Source organism: Ursus arctos, unplaced genomic scaffold (assembly GCF_023065955.2).
Source record: "Ursus arctos isolate Adak ecotype North America unplaced genomic scaffold, UrsArc2.0 scaffold_22, whole genome shotgun sequence".
Lineage (NCBI taxonomy): Eukaryota > Metazoa > Chordata > Mammalia > Carnivora > Ursidae > Ursus > Ursus arctos.
This window is the reverse complement of record NW_026622897.1, coordinates 14,739,079-14,756,127: the sequence shown is the minus strand read 5'-3', so window position 1 is coordinate 14,756,127 and position 17,049 is coordinate 14,739,079. Positions and strand designations below refer to the sequence as shown.

Genomic DNA, 17,049 nt, shown 5'->3' with positions numbered 1-17,049 from the left:
GGGAAGCCTCAGTGCTGTCATTTATGAGATGGTTATGCTACCTCGTAGTGTGACCCAGGGAGGGAAACGACACGGAAGGCCTCTTGCCCAGGGCCTAATACGTAACATTGTGCAAATGCTGGCCACGAAGATGCTGCCTCCCTAGTCCCGCGCTGCCCGACTCCGCCCGAGCATGGCTAACACAAAACAGGTTAACAAGCCCTTTCCTTTCTCCCCGAGGACGGCCGGGCCAGGCTGGGTTTTTCCAAGAGACTGTCGTCACGGAGGAAGAGGCATGAAGTGTCCAGTTTGCAGAGGGTGGGTTTTCTACCCTGCAGCAGCAGATAGCACCAACTCCCAGGCCCCACAGCCACTGGAGGGCCTGCCCCGGCCACCCTGTCCAAGGACTTGGCCCCTCTTCCTTCTTCTCCCCTGCCTTTTGTCTGCAGGCCAAAGGGTCCCAGGCAGAGGCGGCAGGCCCCTCCAGCTTCCCTAGCACATCAGCACGGAGAGAAGCAGCCCCTACGTACCATGTGCTTCCTGTACTGCCTTAGCTGGTCCTGGCCACAAAGGTACGCTCACGGGGGCCTCCCAAAGACCCGAGCTTGGCTAACGCCCCAGGCCCCAGATGGGAGGGCAGCTGATTTCGTCCCCTCAGGCTCCTAGGCCTTAAAGCTGCAGAACCCTCCCACCCAGCTTCCAAGGCTCCCTCAGGCTTGCACAGTCCTCCTTCCCTCCCAGCACCCCTCGGTGCTCACTCAATATTTTGGGTGAGGTGAGGAAAGGGGGTGTCAGCTCCCTTGGTCACACCCTCCCCCCACAAGCACCTAGTTTCCTCTGCGGGGTGTTCGCAACCACGGCCTGTGCCTTTAAGGACTGCTGTCCTGGGCCAAGCTGTCGACCTTAGCCCTTAGCGACCTCAGCTGAGTTGGATTAAGGGACCATTTCATGCCTTTGCGAATTCCTTCTGGCTGCTTCCTTCCCCAACACAGGGACAGAGTATCCAGGTCCTGAACCAATCGGCCAAGGGCAGTCTGAGAGTCAGTCTCATCTGGCAGCCCCTTCCCAAAGGGAGCAGAGGCTGTCCCTTTGATAGGCACTTTGGGATCGGGGAGTGGGCCCTTGGCGGTCTTAGGCAATCACAGGGACTCCCAGAAAGCCATGCAGAGCCTCGAACCATGAAGGAATGCTCGGATATCATCCTGTGTGTGGAGGCGACAGAACTGAGCAAGGTAAGGGTCTCATAGGACCCTCTCCCAAGCCCCAGATCCCTGCCTAGGGCTGGCCGTGCCCCGGGGGACATGCCAGCCAGGCAGTGTGGCCAATGGCCCTCAGCCCTCCAGTCTTTCCCTTTCAGACTGAGTTCTGCAATCCTGCTTTTGAGCCTGAATCAGGGCCACCTTGCCCTCCAGCAGCCTTCCGGGAGGATGCCAGCTGCAGCATCCCGGCTCCCTGGCATGGTAACCATCTCAGGGAGTGACCCGCATGGGGGAGAACAGAGACCTAGGAGCTAGAACAGTGTGAGCGACGCCCAAGGAGCCCTCAACATCCCACCCCACCCCACCCACCCACCCACAGGTCAGCGCCCCCGGGGGCTCCGCCCCGACTGCCATTTCTCCTGGCTGTGCGTCCTCCTGCTGGCTGGCCTCCTGCTCCTGCTGCTCGGGCTTCTGGTGGCCATCATTCTAGCCCGTGAGTCCCTGGCCCTGCGTGGGAGAAGGGCTTTTGAATGAGATTCCATAAGCCACTCTATGCGTCACCTCTGGGGAACCAGCTCCTCTGAATCCCACTCCCCCATCTTCCCACCTCCAGAATTGCGGGCTACACCCCTGTCTGGGGCCTCCTATCAGCCACTGCCTGCCCAAAACCTGACCCCCAGTGGGACCACCACCACCCCCACCCCCACCACCCCTTCCAACATCACCACCACCTCTCCAGCATCTGGGAACCCAAAAGGACAGCTGGAGGAGGCAGGCATGAGCCCCTCACCCCAGCCCAGTGAGTACCCGGGGCAGATCTTCCGGGAGAAGAGTCCAAGATGGCAGGAGGAGGAGGGGCCAGGAAGGAGAGCCTTGGAAATAAAAGGGTCTCTCTCCTTTTGACCTTGGAACTCTAACCTTCATCTCTGCAGCCTGTGGGGGCCTCCTTTCTGGCCCAAGGGGCTTCTTCAGCAGCCCCAACTACCCGGACCCTTACCCTCCCAACGCCCACTGCGTGTGGCACATCCAGGTGGCCGCAGACCGGGCGGTACAGCTCAGGATCGAAGCGCTCAGCATGGAGAGCGTGGCCTCCTGTCTTTTCGATCGCTTGGAAATCTCTCCTGAGCCTGAAGGCCCCCTCCTCAGGTGGGGCCCCCTGCCCCCGGAGATCTCACCCCTGCCCTGCGCCAGTGCGAAAGGCTGGACTGGGAAGAAACCGAGAAACCTGACCTCAGGGGCCCAGCTCTGCCACCAGCCTGCTGCATGACCTTGGGAAGGTCACCGCTCCTCTGTGTCAGATGGAGCTCCCACCCCGTTGTCCATGAATAAATGCCACAAGGAGGGACATGGCAGTCAGGAGAGTCAGAGCTCCCTGGGAAATGAAACGACCCTTTTTGACACCGTCCTCCTCGGGTCAGGGCTTGAGGCAAGAGGACGGCAGGGTCCAGGCAGCCTCCACTCCGGCTGGCCCTGAGCTCTGAGCCTCCTCCATCACCCCCCAATTTGGCTCCTTGCAGAGTGTGTGGGAGGGTGCCTCCCCCCACCCTCAACACCAACGCCAGCCGCCTCCGGGTGGCCTTCGTCTCTGACAGCAGTGTGGAAGGATTTGGTTTCCACGCCTGGTACCAGGCTGTGACTCCCGGGAACGGTGAGTGTTCTGCCACCCCGCCTCTGGCTGTCCCTCAAGCGTCTGCTCCCCCCACCCCCACCCCAAACACTCGCAGCACTGGCAAAAGGGCTGGAGACTCTGGGAGGTTCTGAATGCAGACGCACCCTCCTCACACACACAGGGAGCTGTGCTCACGATGAGTTCCCCTGTGACCAGCTCGTCTGCCTGCTGCCTGACTCAGTGTGCGATGGTATTGCCAACTGTGCTGATGGCAGCGATGAGACCAGCTGCAGTGCCAAGTTCTTGGGTACGGGCCCCGCCAGGCACAGGGCGGGTTCTGTCTCCAGGCATCCGATCCCGGGTTCGGCCTGGGCTCCCCAGCTCTGGCCTAGCCCCCAACTTGCCCAGATACGCTCCTGGCCCAGAAGTTGCTTCCTCATGGGCCTGGCCCAAACTCTCCCCTGCAGTCCCTGCCCGTGCGACCCTGTCCAAGGCACAGACCCTGGCAAACTCAGGTCCCTCCTCCTCTCTTCAGGGTGCGGGGGGAATCTGACGGGGCTCCAGGGCACTTTCTCTGCCCCCCGCGACCTGCAGAGGTACCCTCGTCAGCAGGTAAGCTGGTGCGCCACAGGGAGGGCGGTGTGGCACCTGCAGACCCACACCTGTGCACCGGGTTAATGTGACCGGGAACAGCATGGGAGACGTGGCCTGGTTCTTGGGAAGGTCAGAGCTCCAACAGGCAGCAAGGGAACTGTATTCAGTGCTTACTAGGTAGCCCCATGTTCCCGTGCTGGGCAAACTTCTCTCTGAGAGCAGACAAGTTCAAAGGCCCTTCCACCGGGAGTGCAAAGAGCCTGGTGGGCCACCCCCTCCCACGCCCTGCTCGGCCTGCAGCAAGGAGAAAGCCCTTCTGGAGCCCTGCCTGGGTGCCCAGAGTGGGACGGGAGAAGGAACCCTGACCGACTCCATCTGTGCCCTCCCGCAGCTCTGCACCTGGCACATCTCCGTGCCGGCGGGACACGGCCTAGAACTGCGGTTCCACAACTTCAGCCTGGAAGCTCAGGACGAGTGCAAGCTGGACTACGTGGCCGTGTATGAGGCCAGCGACACAGGGGCTCTTGGCCTCCTGGGCAGGTAGCCCCCTGAGCAGGAGCCCTGGAGAAACTCCATCCTCCGCAGTCTGAGGGTCAAGGCCTCCCGCAGATTCACCCTGCTCTCTCCCTGGCTTCCAGTTCCTTCCGCTCTAAGCCAGACGTCTTTTCACTGTCACCCTAGGAAGAGGCTTGTCCTTCCTCAGCCCAAAGCCTTTGTTTGGCATTGCCCCTGCGCAGAAGGTCATTTCCCTGTACCCTTCCCGCCTGGTTCTCCTGCCCCGCGGGGCCACTCCCACTTCCCCTCAAACCCTCACTGGTGTTTCCCATCTCCGACTGGCTCAAATTCAAGCAGTTTGCTAAATTCTTTGCCTACTAAATATGCCTACTAAGCGCCATGAGTCAGCGGCCCTGTGTCCCATTCCCTCTGGCACAGCCCAGAGCACCAGCTCAGAGGGAGGCCCGTGGGAACACCCTGGGTGGGCCAAGGGCCCCCTGCCAAGGGCTGCTCTCTGGCTCCGGCAGGTTCTGTGGAACGGAGCCCCCACCTCGCCTCATCTCCTCGCACCAGCAGCTGGTGGTGTTCTTTCGGACAGACCGTGGCATCAGCACCGGGGGCTTCTCTGCCACCTACCAGGCCCTCAATGCCACAGAAAGTGGGTGCCCCTGGGTGAGCAGGTGTGGGCAGCGGAGTCGCCTCCAGCAGAACGAGGAAGGGCTCTGGACCCCTGTCCCAGGGCACCGCCATACCCCCTTTGCCTACAGATCCCTGTGGGCCCGGAGAGTTCTCCTGCCGTGATGGAGGCTGTAAGAGTCCGCAGTGGACGTGTGATACATGGAGACGCTGCCCGGACAGCAGCGATGACAGCTGCAGCAGCCCCTTGTTCCCACCCCCAGGTGAGAAGCCGCCCCAGAGCACTGTGGGCAGGGCCCAGAAGGCAGGAGGAGGCTGGGGGTCGGTTCATAGAAACCCCGTTGGCACCCTTCATCACAGCCCACCCCTATCCTCCCCGATGGGGGGACTCCACAGAGTCCGGGGAGGGACTCTCACCCGGTGGTGGCAATGGTACTTAACGTCACTGCCAAGGCAAGTGGGAATCTGGGAGTCAATGGTAGGGGCTTCAAGAACCGCCCAGCCTTTTCACACAGAAAGCCCCTCTGCACAGCCCACCTCAGAGAGGAAGGTGAGGGGCACCTGGCTGGCTCAGTCGTAGAGCATGGGACTCTTGATCTTGGGGTTGTGAGTTCAAGGCCCACGTTGGGTGTGGAGCCTACTTAAAAAAAAGAAGATGAGGAGGAGGAGGAAGGCAAGAGCTGGGGAGTTCCTTCCAGGTGCCCCGCAGGCCCTGCCAATGTCAGTGTCTCATGTTCCCGAGATCAGAGACACCTGCGTGATGCCCAGGGCTGGCAAAGGACGTTTGGGCGGGCTCTTGAGGATAATGGGCACCTGTGATGTGTGCAAAGCATCTCCCCATGTTAGCTCCTTTGATTCCCACAACAACCCCCAAATGACCCAGAGGGAGCGGTTAGGTGACTTGCCCTGGGTCACCAGCAGTGTCCCCCCACAGTGATTCTCCCCTTACAGAGCTGGCCTGTGAGCCTGTCCAGGTAGAGATGTGCGTCGGTCTGAGCTACAACACCACGGCCTTCCCTAACGTCTGGGTGGGCATGGCCACCCAGGAGGAGGTGGTGGAGATCCTTAGAGGTTACAAGGTGCTCTGGGAAGAGATTGGGGGGGGGCAGGAAGTGGAGGGAGCCTAGGGAGTATGGTGCCTGAGGGCTGATGTCCTCCTTCCACAGAGCCTGACAAGTCTGCCCTGCTACCAGAGTTTCCGGAGGCTCCTCTGTGGGCTGCTTGTGCCCCACTGCACCCCCATAGGCAGTGTCCTTCCCCCCTGCCGCTCTGTCTGCCAGGAGGCTGAGCGCCAGTGCCAGTCTGGCCTGGCTCTACTGGGTACCCCCTGGCCGTTCAACTGCAACAGGCTACCCGAAGCGGCCGGCCTGGAGGCCTGTGCACGGCCCTGACCCTGAAGGCCGGCCCCTGCCCCTCGGCCTGCCCGTCCACCTTTGCCAATCAGGGCGGGCAGGCAGGGGACAAAGGAAGGAGGACCAGCATGAGACTCTGCCCATCCTCTCTGGAGCCTCCCAAGTAGGGGAAGAGAAGTCCTCGGCAGGGCTACTGGAAGCTTCCCTGACCCTTTTCTTGCCCCAGCTCCACACCATGCCGTTGATCGTGAGGACTGCTTCCCACCCAAGCCTCTGACCCAGATTGCCAGTCTCCCGCCTTCCCCTCTCCACCTGCTTTTTCAGGTTCTCCACCACCTGCCTTCTGACTCTTTCATGTATTGAACAAAAATGTGTTGAGTGCCTAGTAATGTGGCAGGCCCTGTTCTGAGTCCTGGAGATCCAGCCTTCAGCCTCTGAAACTCTCACCCGGCCGTTCTCAGCTTCTGTCTCCCCTGGACTTGTCTTGTCCTTGCTCTCTGTCACCGCACCCTCTCTCCTTCGGGCTCCTTGGAGCAGTGGGTGCCCCGAGTGTCTGTCTCACACAGCTCTGCCTCCCTGTGCCCAGCTAACACTCCCTCCCCCTCCTTTCTCCCCCAAATCTTGGCCGGCAGCCGGGCGACACCACGAGTTATTTCCCTGCTATTTCCCGGCCGGGAGCTCTTGGCCCCTGAACAACTGGTTTCCTCTTGGAGTCTGGGAGGAGCAGAGCGGAGCCGGCAGGGAGTGAACCCGGACCAGGGGGACACCGAGGGCAGGGGACGCCTGACGGGGGAGAAGCGCAGGGGCGGGGCAAGGGTCATCTGAAGGGTCCGGAGTAGCGAGCGCCCCAAGGAAGCCTCGGGAGACGGGACGGGGTGAGTGCGGCGGAGGACGGGAGGGGGGTGGGGACGGGAGGGACTGGGGGAAAGACGGCACGGGGTGGGGTGGGGGGGGAGCGGCCAGCCTCTCCTGCCCCCCCACCCCGGCGCCCTCCGGGTCCTCGGCTCTGGGGGCGCCCCTCCTTCATCCCCCCGCGGCCGCTCAGCCTCAGGCCCGTGGCAGTGGGGTGGGGACCCACCCGGTCGCGCCGGGGCGGGAAGCGAGGCCGGTGCCGGGATTCTGGGTCCCGACTCCCGTCCCGCCTGGCCCGCAGACTGCGAAAGGACCCCGGCGGCCGGAGTCCCCGTGCCAGCGCCATGAGGCCGCTCGTCGCCCTGCTGCTCCTGGGCCTGGCGGCCGGCTCGCCCCCGCTGGACGACAACAAGATCCCCAGCCTGTGCCCGGGGCACCCCGGGCTTCCCGGCACGCCGGGCCATCACGGCAGCCAGGGCCTGCCCGGCCGGGACGGCCGCGACGGTCGCGACGGCGCGCCCGGGGCTCCGGGAGAGAAAGGCGAGGGCGGGAGTCCGGGTAAGAAGGCGGCGGGGGCGCCGTCCACCGGGCGGTCGGCGCTCGCCGGGCCGAGGGCAGGGGCTCAGCGTCCCGCCAGGGGGCGCCGCCGGCCCCGGGAGCAGGGCGCGGGGAGGGTGACGCAGCGCGCGGCGGCCGCGGCTCCGGGGATCCTGTCCTGCGGGCGGCGGGGCCCGGGGAGCTGGCGGCAGGGCGGCTCTCGCCCGGGAAGCGGCGGCCGGGAGCCCCAGAGAGGGTGAGGAGGGCGTTGAGCGGCGCCCCCCGCGCCTCCGGCTGCGGACCGCCGCCGCCGCAGCCACGCTCGCCCTAACCGCGCCCCACACCCCCGCAGGACTGCCGGGGCCGCGGGGGGAACCCGGGCCGCGAGGAGAGGCGGGACCCGTGGGAGCGGCGGGGCCCGCCGGCGAGTGCTCCGTGCCTCCGCGCTCCGCTTTCAGCGCCAAGCGCTCCGAGAGCCGCGTGCCTCCGCCGTCGGACGCGCCCCTACCCTTCGACCGCGTGCTGGTGAACGAGCAAGGACATTACGACGCCACCACCGGCAAGTTCACCTGCCAGGTGCCCGGGGTCTACTACTTTGCGGTCCACGCCACCGTCTACCGGGCTAGCCTGCAGTTCGATCTGGTCAAGAACGGCGAGTCCATCGCCTCTTTCTTCCAGTTTTTTGGGGGGTGGCCCAAACCAGCCTCCCTCTCCGGGGGCGCCATGGTGAGGCTGGAGCCAGAGGACCAGGTGTGGGTGCAGGTAGGCGTGGGCGATTACATAGGCATCTATGCCAGCATCAAGACAGACAGCACCTTCTCGGGATTTCTGGTGTATTCTGACTGGCACAACTCCCCTGTCTTTGCTTGATGCCCACTGGAAAGCGAGCTCAAGCTCTCTCATTCCTGCGGAAGGAGGGTGTGACACTGGCAGCCACATCATCCGGGAGGGCTGGCCCCCCTTGGGATGTTGTGAACCACTCCGTCCTGCTGCTGGCAGAGAATGGGGACAGAGGCTGTCTGAGATCAGGGCTGGCAGTATTGGGCAGTGGCTGGATTTCTGCCCAAAACCAAAGGAGCACTCTGTGCTGGCAGGTGTGGGTCCCCCAGTTGCTTTGGCCCAGAGCCCCAGAGGTGGGGTGTCCCCTTCCTGGGGCTCTGCTTCTCTGGGTCCTCCCTTGTCCCTCCTATTCCTGGGCCCTTCTCTCAGAGATTATTCAATAAAAAATGATAAATAATAAATAAATAAATAAATAAATAAATAAGCCCTACTGGCTCAGCCTTTCTTCTTTAGTGGGGGGGATGCCCTGATGGTAAGGATGGGGGAGGGGAGAGGGAGCGATGGGGAAGATGTACAGGGTGGTGCTCCAGCAGAAGGAAGGGCTCTTGGCCTGGAGGAGCCATGCAGCAGGAGATACAGGAAGCGGGCCCAGGTGAATGAGCCGCCGCTCCATAGAGCTGTCCCCTGAGTTGTGTTGGTTGTGAACAGGGGTGCTTGGCTGAAGAGAGTGCCCTTCTGGCATGGGGCTCTTACCACTTTTTTCTAACTCAAAGATGTCATATAAACTGGGCGGAGGCTACCTTCCCCACACACACCACTACCCTGATCAACAAAAAGGATCCCCGGGGTTGCATTCGTGACTGCTCTGGCTGCTTGCCTGCTCTCTAGATGGCTGGAAAGCTATTTCTCTGTTCCCCACACCAGGGAAGTGGTGTGTTCCTGGGTGGCTAGAGATAAGTAGTTTCTGAGTTGACCACAAGAGGGCGTCCCAACTCCAGAATGCAGCAGTGATCCTGGCGTGCTTCAGCTCTCGATTGCTAAGGTAGCTAGGAGGAGGACGGGTATTGAGGTCTGCCAATGTAATTCCAGATGGGGGTGCAGGAAAAGGGGGTTCTTTGCTCCCAGCTCAGGAAGTTTATCTTCTCTCATAAAATGTTTATCCTCACATTAAACAGAGACTGGAAGGAGCCGAGCCTCCCCTTGCTCCGCTCCCTCCCTAGCGTTGGGCGGGGAAAGCCCTCCCCAGGCCTCCCAACTCCAAGATGGATGTGGTGAACTACCCCCACCGTGCTGGGCATAGCCTGGGTGGGCCGCGCCACTAAGTCTGAGGCTAGCCACAAAGCCCCTTCAAGGTTCCCCTCCTCTGACCTTCAGAAGCCAGCCCCAGCCCCACCCCCGCCCAATGACTAACAACCCAGGGCTTGCCAGACCCACAATCAGTTCAGCCTCTCAACCCCAGAGAATGTGGAGGGGGGCCTCTTCTCAGTTTCTTTCTGACCTACCCTGCCCCCCCCCCGCAACTGCCCAACTGCCAGAAGGCCGCCCCTGGCATTATGCTCCTAGATTTAACATACAATTATGCGGGAGTGCACACACACACCAACCCCCCACACCCCCCCACCCCACCCCCACGCTGTGCCGATATGCACGTGAGGACTGGGATGGGTCCTGGGTTTCAACTCCCAGCTCTCCACCAGGAGGCCTCACAGCCCCACTCCAGCCCAAGAGACACAAGGACAAGCACCAGGCTCCTCCAGGGATCAGAGGGTAGACTGGACTCCAGGCAGCAAGAACCCCAAATTCCCTCCTGAGAAGAGCGGCACTAGAGAAGCTGGGAAGCTTACTCAAGGGTTGAGAATGTTCACACTCCCCTCTACTAGGGCTTCATTCTGGCAAAAGGAGAAAAGACAGGGCTTTCCAAAAGCCAGGTGTGTGAGGGGCACAAATTGGAGGCCGTGAAAGCTAATTCAGCTGCACCTGGCATGGGCTCTCCCCAAGGCACAGTCCTCACCTCCTATCTTATCTCCTCCCCCACTAGGTCCCCTCCAGACCACAGTGACTCCAGCAGGACTGAAGGACCCTGGGGCACCAACTGCTCGTCCCTGTAAGGATGCACACCGAGGCCGTCAGAGCTGTCAAAAGAAATTTATTCACCAGAAACTGGGCCAGACAGAACCATCAGGGCCAGACAGACCCATCAGGATGCTCATACTCCTAAGCTGGCCCCTTCCGTATTTGGACCCTAGTGAAATGTGCACAGTCTGCCCTCCCCAACGCCAGGGAGAGACAAACAGAATGGGAATGCCATTGTTCTCTGTGATGTGGGGAGTGAAAGGGGTAGGAGTAGAAATCTGGTTATCCCTCCTGAGGCTCCCAGGGGAGCTGGGGTGCCAGAGGGTAATATGGTCCCAAAGCCAGGTGCAGACACCCACCCCTCAAGGGGTAAACTCTTGATCCTAGCTGTTGGATCAGGTCGGGAGGGAGCCTCGTAAGATCAAGACAGGCAGAAGTGGTAACTCTAAGGGCACCTGAGAGATACTATCCCCAAGGCCTACCAGTTCACAGGTGCTCTGGCTGAAAGCAAAGGTTCAAGATCGTTCCAAGGCCCCTGAGTTACCAAAACACCCAAACTGACAATGACGTGTTGTGGCTGCAGAAGCTGGGGAGGGGCCAGGGAGAGGACCTGCAAATCCCCAACAGAAAAACCGGAAGTAAGGGGGAGCCCCAAAGGTTGGCATCTGGATGGGCCCTGGCAAGCTGGAGGGGAGTCCACGGCAGTCTCAGGGCCTTGCATAGTGACACACTCACCACCTCCGGCATCACACAGGGACGCACTGGGTAAGGAAAAGCGGTTACCCTGCCCCACCCAGCTCACAGTCTTCCAGAGTATCCTATCTCAATGTCCTGGACGTATGGCTTGGAGGCTTGGCGTGACAGCCATGGGGGCAGGAGGGGATTCAGGCCAGGAACCAAGAGGTGAGGTGTTCAAGCTGTCCTAGCGCAGGTGGCTTCATGAAGCATGGAGGAGTGGGCACGAAGGGGAGGATCTTCAGAGGTAGACATTGAGGGTCTGCAGAATGCCCCGGCGGCAGAGGGGGCAGTTGCGGTGGGAGATGGGGTGACGCATCAGGATTTCAGTGCAAGCCTGGCACAGGCACAGGTGCCGACAGGGCAGAAGCAGCACCGTCTTGCTCTGGTCCTGGCAGATGACACACTTCTTCCGCTCCTCTTGCTCCTTGAGCAACTGCCATGGGTCTTGCCCGGCTACAGACTCCTCCTCATTGAGCCTCTCCCGGCCGTGGGCAGCTGTTGCTCTGGCCATCCTGACCTCCTCCTCTTCTGCCTCTGATCTGGGCCCTGCTTCGGGAAGAGTGTCCTGTCTCCAGGTCCTGGATGAGGGCACCCTCCTAGGGCCACCCTGAGGGGCCCCAGGAGCCCCTCCCCGGTTCGGCCAGGTGGCCAGCTGCAAGCTGCGACTCCAGACTCGGCGCCAGGCCTCCAAGTCCAGTGCTAGGCGAGACAGCCGCACAACATCCTCTCGGAGCCGGTGGTAGGACGGCCGGGCGTGGAGCTGACTGAGTGCCCGGGTGGCCAGTCTCAGAGTGAGGTCCGGGTGCAACACAGTCACCATCACTGCCAGCACGCAAGCCAACAGCACCAGGCCGGTGACATTGACAAGCACGAAGCTGGCCAGGAGACGGACAGCTGACGCTAGGAGCTCCAGTGCTAGCTGGCAGGGGGTCCAGAGGAGGATGGCCATGGCCACGGCACTGCTGGAAATGTGGGCTAGGAAGGCAGCTACAACGTCCGTCATCCTCCACAATGGCCCCGTCACTGCATCCCACAGGGCGAGCATCAGAGAGAAAAGGTTCTGAGTGCCAATGAGGCAGATGTTGACCAGGCTGTTGATCACGTAGGCCACCAGGCTCATGGCAATGGCACAGATGTCACAGGCCTGGCGCAGCAAAGCATGGCCATTGGAGACCACGTTCAGGACACCCCGGTGCAGTATCTCCCGGCTCCTCAGTGCCCCGTGAGAGGCCAGGTGCCCCAAGAGCTTTAAGCTCTCCAGGCCAGAGCAGCAGCTGTACAGCAAGGTACACAAGGCCTGCAAGCCCCCAAAGGTGAATCGGACCAAGGCTTCAATCAAGGCCAGCAATGAAAGCAGGACTCCGCGGCCCAAGTGCAAAAGACTAGTCAGTACCGTGTGTGGCAGGTTGTAGATGAAGGCCAGGAGCCAGGCCAGGGAAGCCAGGAGGGAGGACACCAGCAGGAAGTTGAGGTCCAACACCAAGGTCAGCAGGTCCAGCACAAGGCCCACCCCATTCACTATCAGGTACACAGCCTCCATGATAGTGCTGTGGAGGTTAATCCAAAAGGAAGTCTGGCCCCAGGTTGAGGGGGGTGTCAAGGCTGATAATATTTGGGGGCGACAGGAATTAATTTGGAACGGAAGTGAGCAGTCTCCAAACCAGGGAGAACCAAGAATCTGAGGAAGAAGTGGGTTAGAGGGAGGCGGAGTCTCAGTGGAGGGAAAGGGGGCCAGGTGCCGGTCCAGGAGTCCCGGTTTTGAAGGCGGGCTGTCTGGGAAGGAAGAGGCCAAACATCTCTAAAGTGCAGGTGAGCCCGGGCTGGAAGAGAGAGGTCAGCTTTGGAGGCCTGGTGATGGCGAACCACGGCCGGGCAGTGGGTCAGACCGAGAGGAGACCGGGAACGGATGGTTTCGGGCCGGGGCCGGGTGGGGGCGGCGCAGGCTGGGCGCGGGCTCGCGGTCCAGCTACACAGGTACCCCTGTCCCCGCCCGGCCCCCGTCCTCTGGGCTCGCGGCGCTCTGCCTCCAAAGGGGTAGTGGGAAAGGGAGTCAGCCTCAGCAAACCCCAAACGCGGCCTCTACTCCGCTGGGCGCCGCCATCTTGTGTGCGAAAGGGTGGGGCGAAAAGCGTGACAAGGAGGGCGGGACGACGAACTCCGGCCAATCGTTGAGAAGCAACCGCAGGAAACATCGAGCACTCATTGGTCCGTTTGAACGGCGCCCAAACATATTTACTCTCCAAAGAGAGGGGCGGAGACAGGTTGAAATACCCGCCCCCTTGAGGCGGCGATTGGTCAGTTGACGGGCAGAAGCGGACTAGGCCCTCCTCCTAGCCCCGCCCCCTAACAGCCGGATTTTGGACTGGGCTGAATACCCGTGCTGTTCTTTCTCCTGGCCCCCCTCCCTGGTCGTGAACTTTTTAGGTGAGAGTTGGTTACTGCCTCTGAGCTGGGCTCTGGGATTGCACCGCCTCCACACCCTCCTCAGACTCTCTGTCTCGTCCTCTATTCATTTATTCGTTCATTTAGTCTATCATTTATTGAGCTCCTGCGAATACATGGGGGATACAAAAAATGTTTAAGAGGTTGTGCCCGCTCTCAAGCCGGTCACAAGGGGAAACACATTGTTACAGGGGATTCCCAAGCTGCTGTTCCAAACTGTTTCCTCCAGCGTCATCAGCTTCTCTAGGCATCTTCAGGAGATTATCTCATTGTCATTATGACAAGGAGGTCACAGACCAGAAATAGCTCACCCTCCTTCACTAGTCCCTATTAATTTGTTTACCTGAACATTCTAGTTAAATATCTACACCTGGACGGCTCTAGGTTCCTCAATAAATTATCCTTCCCTTTAATATTCAAAATATATTTGAGACCCCATCCCAAATCTGTTGGAAAACCTGGTGTTCTCTACTAATGCCAAGGACACTTAAGGGTCTCATCCTTCCCCTGGTCACCTGCTTGTTTGAACTCTTCATCTCCATCCTGGCCTGGGCTCCTAAAAATGTTTGTCCCCCTTCACCCACCCAACCCCAAAGGCTACCTGAATCCCTCACTCCCCAAAGCTCCACTGATAGGAAGCTGAGTTATGCAACAAGCCTTTACTGAGATGTGGCCGTCCCACCAGGGGTGACAGCACAGTGCAGAGCAAGGACTGCAGTTTCTAAAACTCCACTGGTTTTGCCTCAGCCTCTCTCTCACACCTGTTAGGCCCCAACTCAATGTCTTCTCTGGGACGTGTTTTCCCTTCCTCTTCCTCTTCCTCTTCCTCTTCCTCTTCCTCTTGGGATTTCCCCTCCCTCTCTCTAGCCATCAGACTCTAACTCCCTATTTTGTTATTTGATTTTACAGCATAGTCTGTCTCTACCCCCAACCCAAGCTAAGCTCTAACCACAAAATGCTAATCCCTCCAAACAAGGGAGAATAATACAAGGATTTGTTTTAGCCTCCTGCTCAGAGCATGGTCTGTTGTGGTTATTGCTGCTGATGTTTTTATTGTCCCAACTGTGCCTTTTCCCCCAATTTCAAATCTTGGAGTATACACCCACCTTCCCTTCAAGATATTTGATCTCCCCACCCGTAACCCATCCTCTTCAGAAATGTTAGCTGTTCTGTGAACACCTCCTGTGTTCCTAGCCTGTCTTCCTACGGCACTTGATACAAGTGGCCACTTCCTCCTCCCTGGGCCCCTGGACATCACTCTCTCCTGTATTCTTTCATGACCTCCTCTCCTCCCTACGTGATGATTTCCAAATCTGTGCCTTCAGCCTGAATCTGTCTTGCAAAGTTCAGGTTGCAACAGCTTCCTGGACATAGCGCCTGGATATCATACTGGTGCTTCAAATTCAACATGTCCAGGGACACCTGGGAGGCTCAGTTGGTTAAGCGTCTGCCTTCGGCTCGGGTCATGATCCCGGGGTCCTGGGATCGAGTCCTGCAGTGGGCTCCTTGCTCAGCAGGGAGTCTGCTTCTCCCTCTCCCTTTGCCTGCCACCCCCCCACACACCCACTTGTGCTCTCTCTTTCTCTGTCAAATAAATAAATAAAAATCTTTTTAAAAAATTTAGAAAACAGGGGGTACCTGGGTAGCGCAGTCGTTAAGCGTCTGCCTTTGGCTCAGGGCGTGATCCCGGCGTTCTGGGATCGAGCCCCACATCAGGCTCCTCCGCTGGGAGCCTGCTTCTTCCTCTCCCACTCCCCCTGCTTGTGTTCCTTCCCTCGCTGGCTGTCTCTCTGTCAAATAAATAAATAAAATCTTTTAAAAAAAATTTAGAAAACAAACAAACTCAACATGTCCAAAATCAAACTCCGCAAACTTGCTATGCCTGCGCTGTGCGCAATTAACCGGCCAGCTTTACACACCAAGAAAGACCTTCTTGGAATTGGCAGGATCCTTTAAAACAATATTTCCATTCGTTTGGGACCAAAGCTTCCCGTCTGAGTGATCTGAGACTCACCAGAGCCACTTTGAATGAGCTATAACCTTTGACTCAGCTGGGCACACAGCTGCGGGCAGACAGAGGTTATGTGCGGCCACATTTCTTGCAACAAATGAATTGCTGTGCTACAAAAGTGCTATCCATTCGTAAGCTGAAAAGTACCCTGTGAGCACAATGCGAAAGAAGTGCTAGACGACACCGCCTTGAAAAGCCAACGTCCTTCCCCATGCTGAGAGATTGTACGCCATTCCCCTTGAGGTGACCATGGAAATGGTCGTTGGGTTTGGAGTCAAGTGGTAGCTCTACTAAGGTGATAATGCTTCTCTCTCCTCCAGGACTGTGTTTCAGATAAGAGCCTCTTCAAACCCACAGCTGCCAAAGCGGGGGTCATCATCTGTTCAGAGGCCAGAGAAAGAAGACGAGAATGTTGGTGGAAAGAGCCGATACCAACTGGCAGTAAGGAAAAAGTTCAAGGTGCTTACTAGTGCGAGTTGCAGTGATGGAGAAGGAAATCAGCCAGTTCTTATGAAAACTGAATGCCTAGACGTACTCTCTATCCTTGCAGAATTTTGTAATGGAAGTTGTAGTGGGGAGTAGGGTGAACTGAAGCCCTCAGGCTGAGGTACTAACTGCAGGGATTTTAGGTGAGAGAGGCTCACAGGGACAATAAAAGGGGATTTTAGAGATGGGGTAAAACCATGAAAGAACATCCAAATCAGGGGTCTTGACTGTGGGATTTTGTGTACGATCGCGCTCCCCTTCGGCTCCCCATCAAGCATTCGGTATAATCTACGTTACTGCCGCGGCTTTTAGAGTTGGATTTTTTTTTCCTTTTTGATCTCATTTTGCTTTTCACTTACACAAATCATTTACAGGGCCCCAATGTCAAAACTATATTAAAAGGTACATTCATAGGTTTGTTTTCATTCTGCCCCTGCCACCTTGTTCCCTCCCAGCACCAGCTAAGGGCCCCACAAACCACAAACATACCAAAAAATGTTTTCCTTGGTCCATCAGGATCCAGGGCTTGGCATTGGCCCAGCAGAACTCATAACCTTAAACATCAGCTTTGCTAATGACCCCATTCAGGCCCAGAAAAGCCCTTTCCTGCATCTCCTAACATCCTGGAAACATGAGGTGAGTGTGTCCAAATACCACAAACAAAACTCCTGAATTTTTATGTGGGGGAGGATTTGAGAAGTTGAAGTGCTTCGGTAAGAAAAGAAATACATTAATTACCTAGTCAAATCCTCTTGCTTTTCTTCTTGTTCTAATTTACGGTTCCAGAAGTGCTCAAATTAATGCAATAGCCGAGGAACATTTGTAATATTAATTCACATTTTTAAAAATGTGTATATATGTAAATCTAGATAAAACTTGCGTACATATTTAAGTGGTTTTAGCTCTGTTTTGATATAAGGAAAGGACTAAAGATTAGCACCCCATAATTAGGCATTGATTTAAAACATTGTTGGGGGTGGGGTGACTCAGAGGCTCAGTTGGTTAAACATCTGACACTTAACTCAGCTCAGGTCTTGATCTCAGGGTTGTGAGTTCAAGCCCCGTGTTGGGTTCCATGCTGGGCGTGGAGCCTACTTAATTAAAAAAAAGAAAAAGAAAAAAGATTGTTGAGGGCAAGTCAATGATGATGGAACTGACATGGTTACCAAAGGTAAAGGGGAGCAAGATCATTTTTTGGACCAAAACTCCAGAAGGGTTTTTGTACCGCGTGCCCTGCATGGCACATAGTTGAACTTGTTACTAGAC

General features: G+C 58.1%; 3 protein-coding genes across 3 annotated transcripts; 2 read left to right on the top strand and 1 right to left on the bottom strand.

Moving 5' to 3' along the window:
* The first annotated feature begins 1,014 nt into the window (after window positions 1-1,014).
* MFRP (membrane frizzled-related protein) lies at window positions 1,015-6,417 on the top strand. Its single transcript, XM_026505569.4, has 13 exons — window positions 1,015-1,211; window positions 1,337-1,439; window positions 1,558-1,671; window positions 1,792-1,977; window positions 2,111-2,324; window positions 2,696-2,826; window positions 2,969-3,094; window positions 3,323-3,399; window positions 3,773-3,921; window positions 4,404-4,534; window positions 4,644-4,775; window positions 5,464-5,591; window positions 5,679-6,417. Exons 1-13 carry the CDS (start codon window positions 1,158-1,160, stop codon window positions 5,901-5,903), a joined length of 1,770 nt encoding a protein of 589 aa, XP_026361354.1. The 5' UTR covers window positions 1,015-1,157; the 3' UTR covers window positions 5,904-6,417.
* A 220-nt stretch (window positions 6,418-6,637) lies between these two features.
* C1QTNF5 (C1q and TNF related 5) lies at window positions 6,638-8,540 on the top strand. The gene is made up of 3 exons (XM_026505567.4): window positions 6,638-6,739; window positions 7,018-7,274; window positions 7,606-8,540. Exons 2-3 carry the CDS (start codon window positions 7,061-7,063, stop codon window positions 8,121-8,123), a joined length of 732 nt encoding a protein of 243 aa, XP_026361352.1. The 5' UTR covers window positions 6,638-6,739; window positions 7,018-7,060; the 3' UTR covers window positions 8,124-8,540.
* Window positions 8,541-10,162: 1,622 nt separating this feature from the next.
* Window positions 10,163-12,970, bottom strand: RNF26 (ring finger protein 26). Its single transcript, XM_026505570.4, has one exon. The coding sequence runs from the start codon at window positions 12,382-12,384 to the stop codon at window positions 11,083-11,085; it is 1,302 nt and encodes a 433-aa protein (XP_026361355.1). The 5' UTR covers window positions 12,385-12,970; the 3' UTR covers window positions 10,163-11,082.
* Between the last annotated feature and the right edge of the window lie 4,079 nt (window positions 12,971-17,049).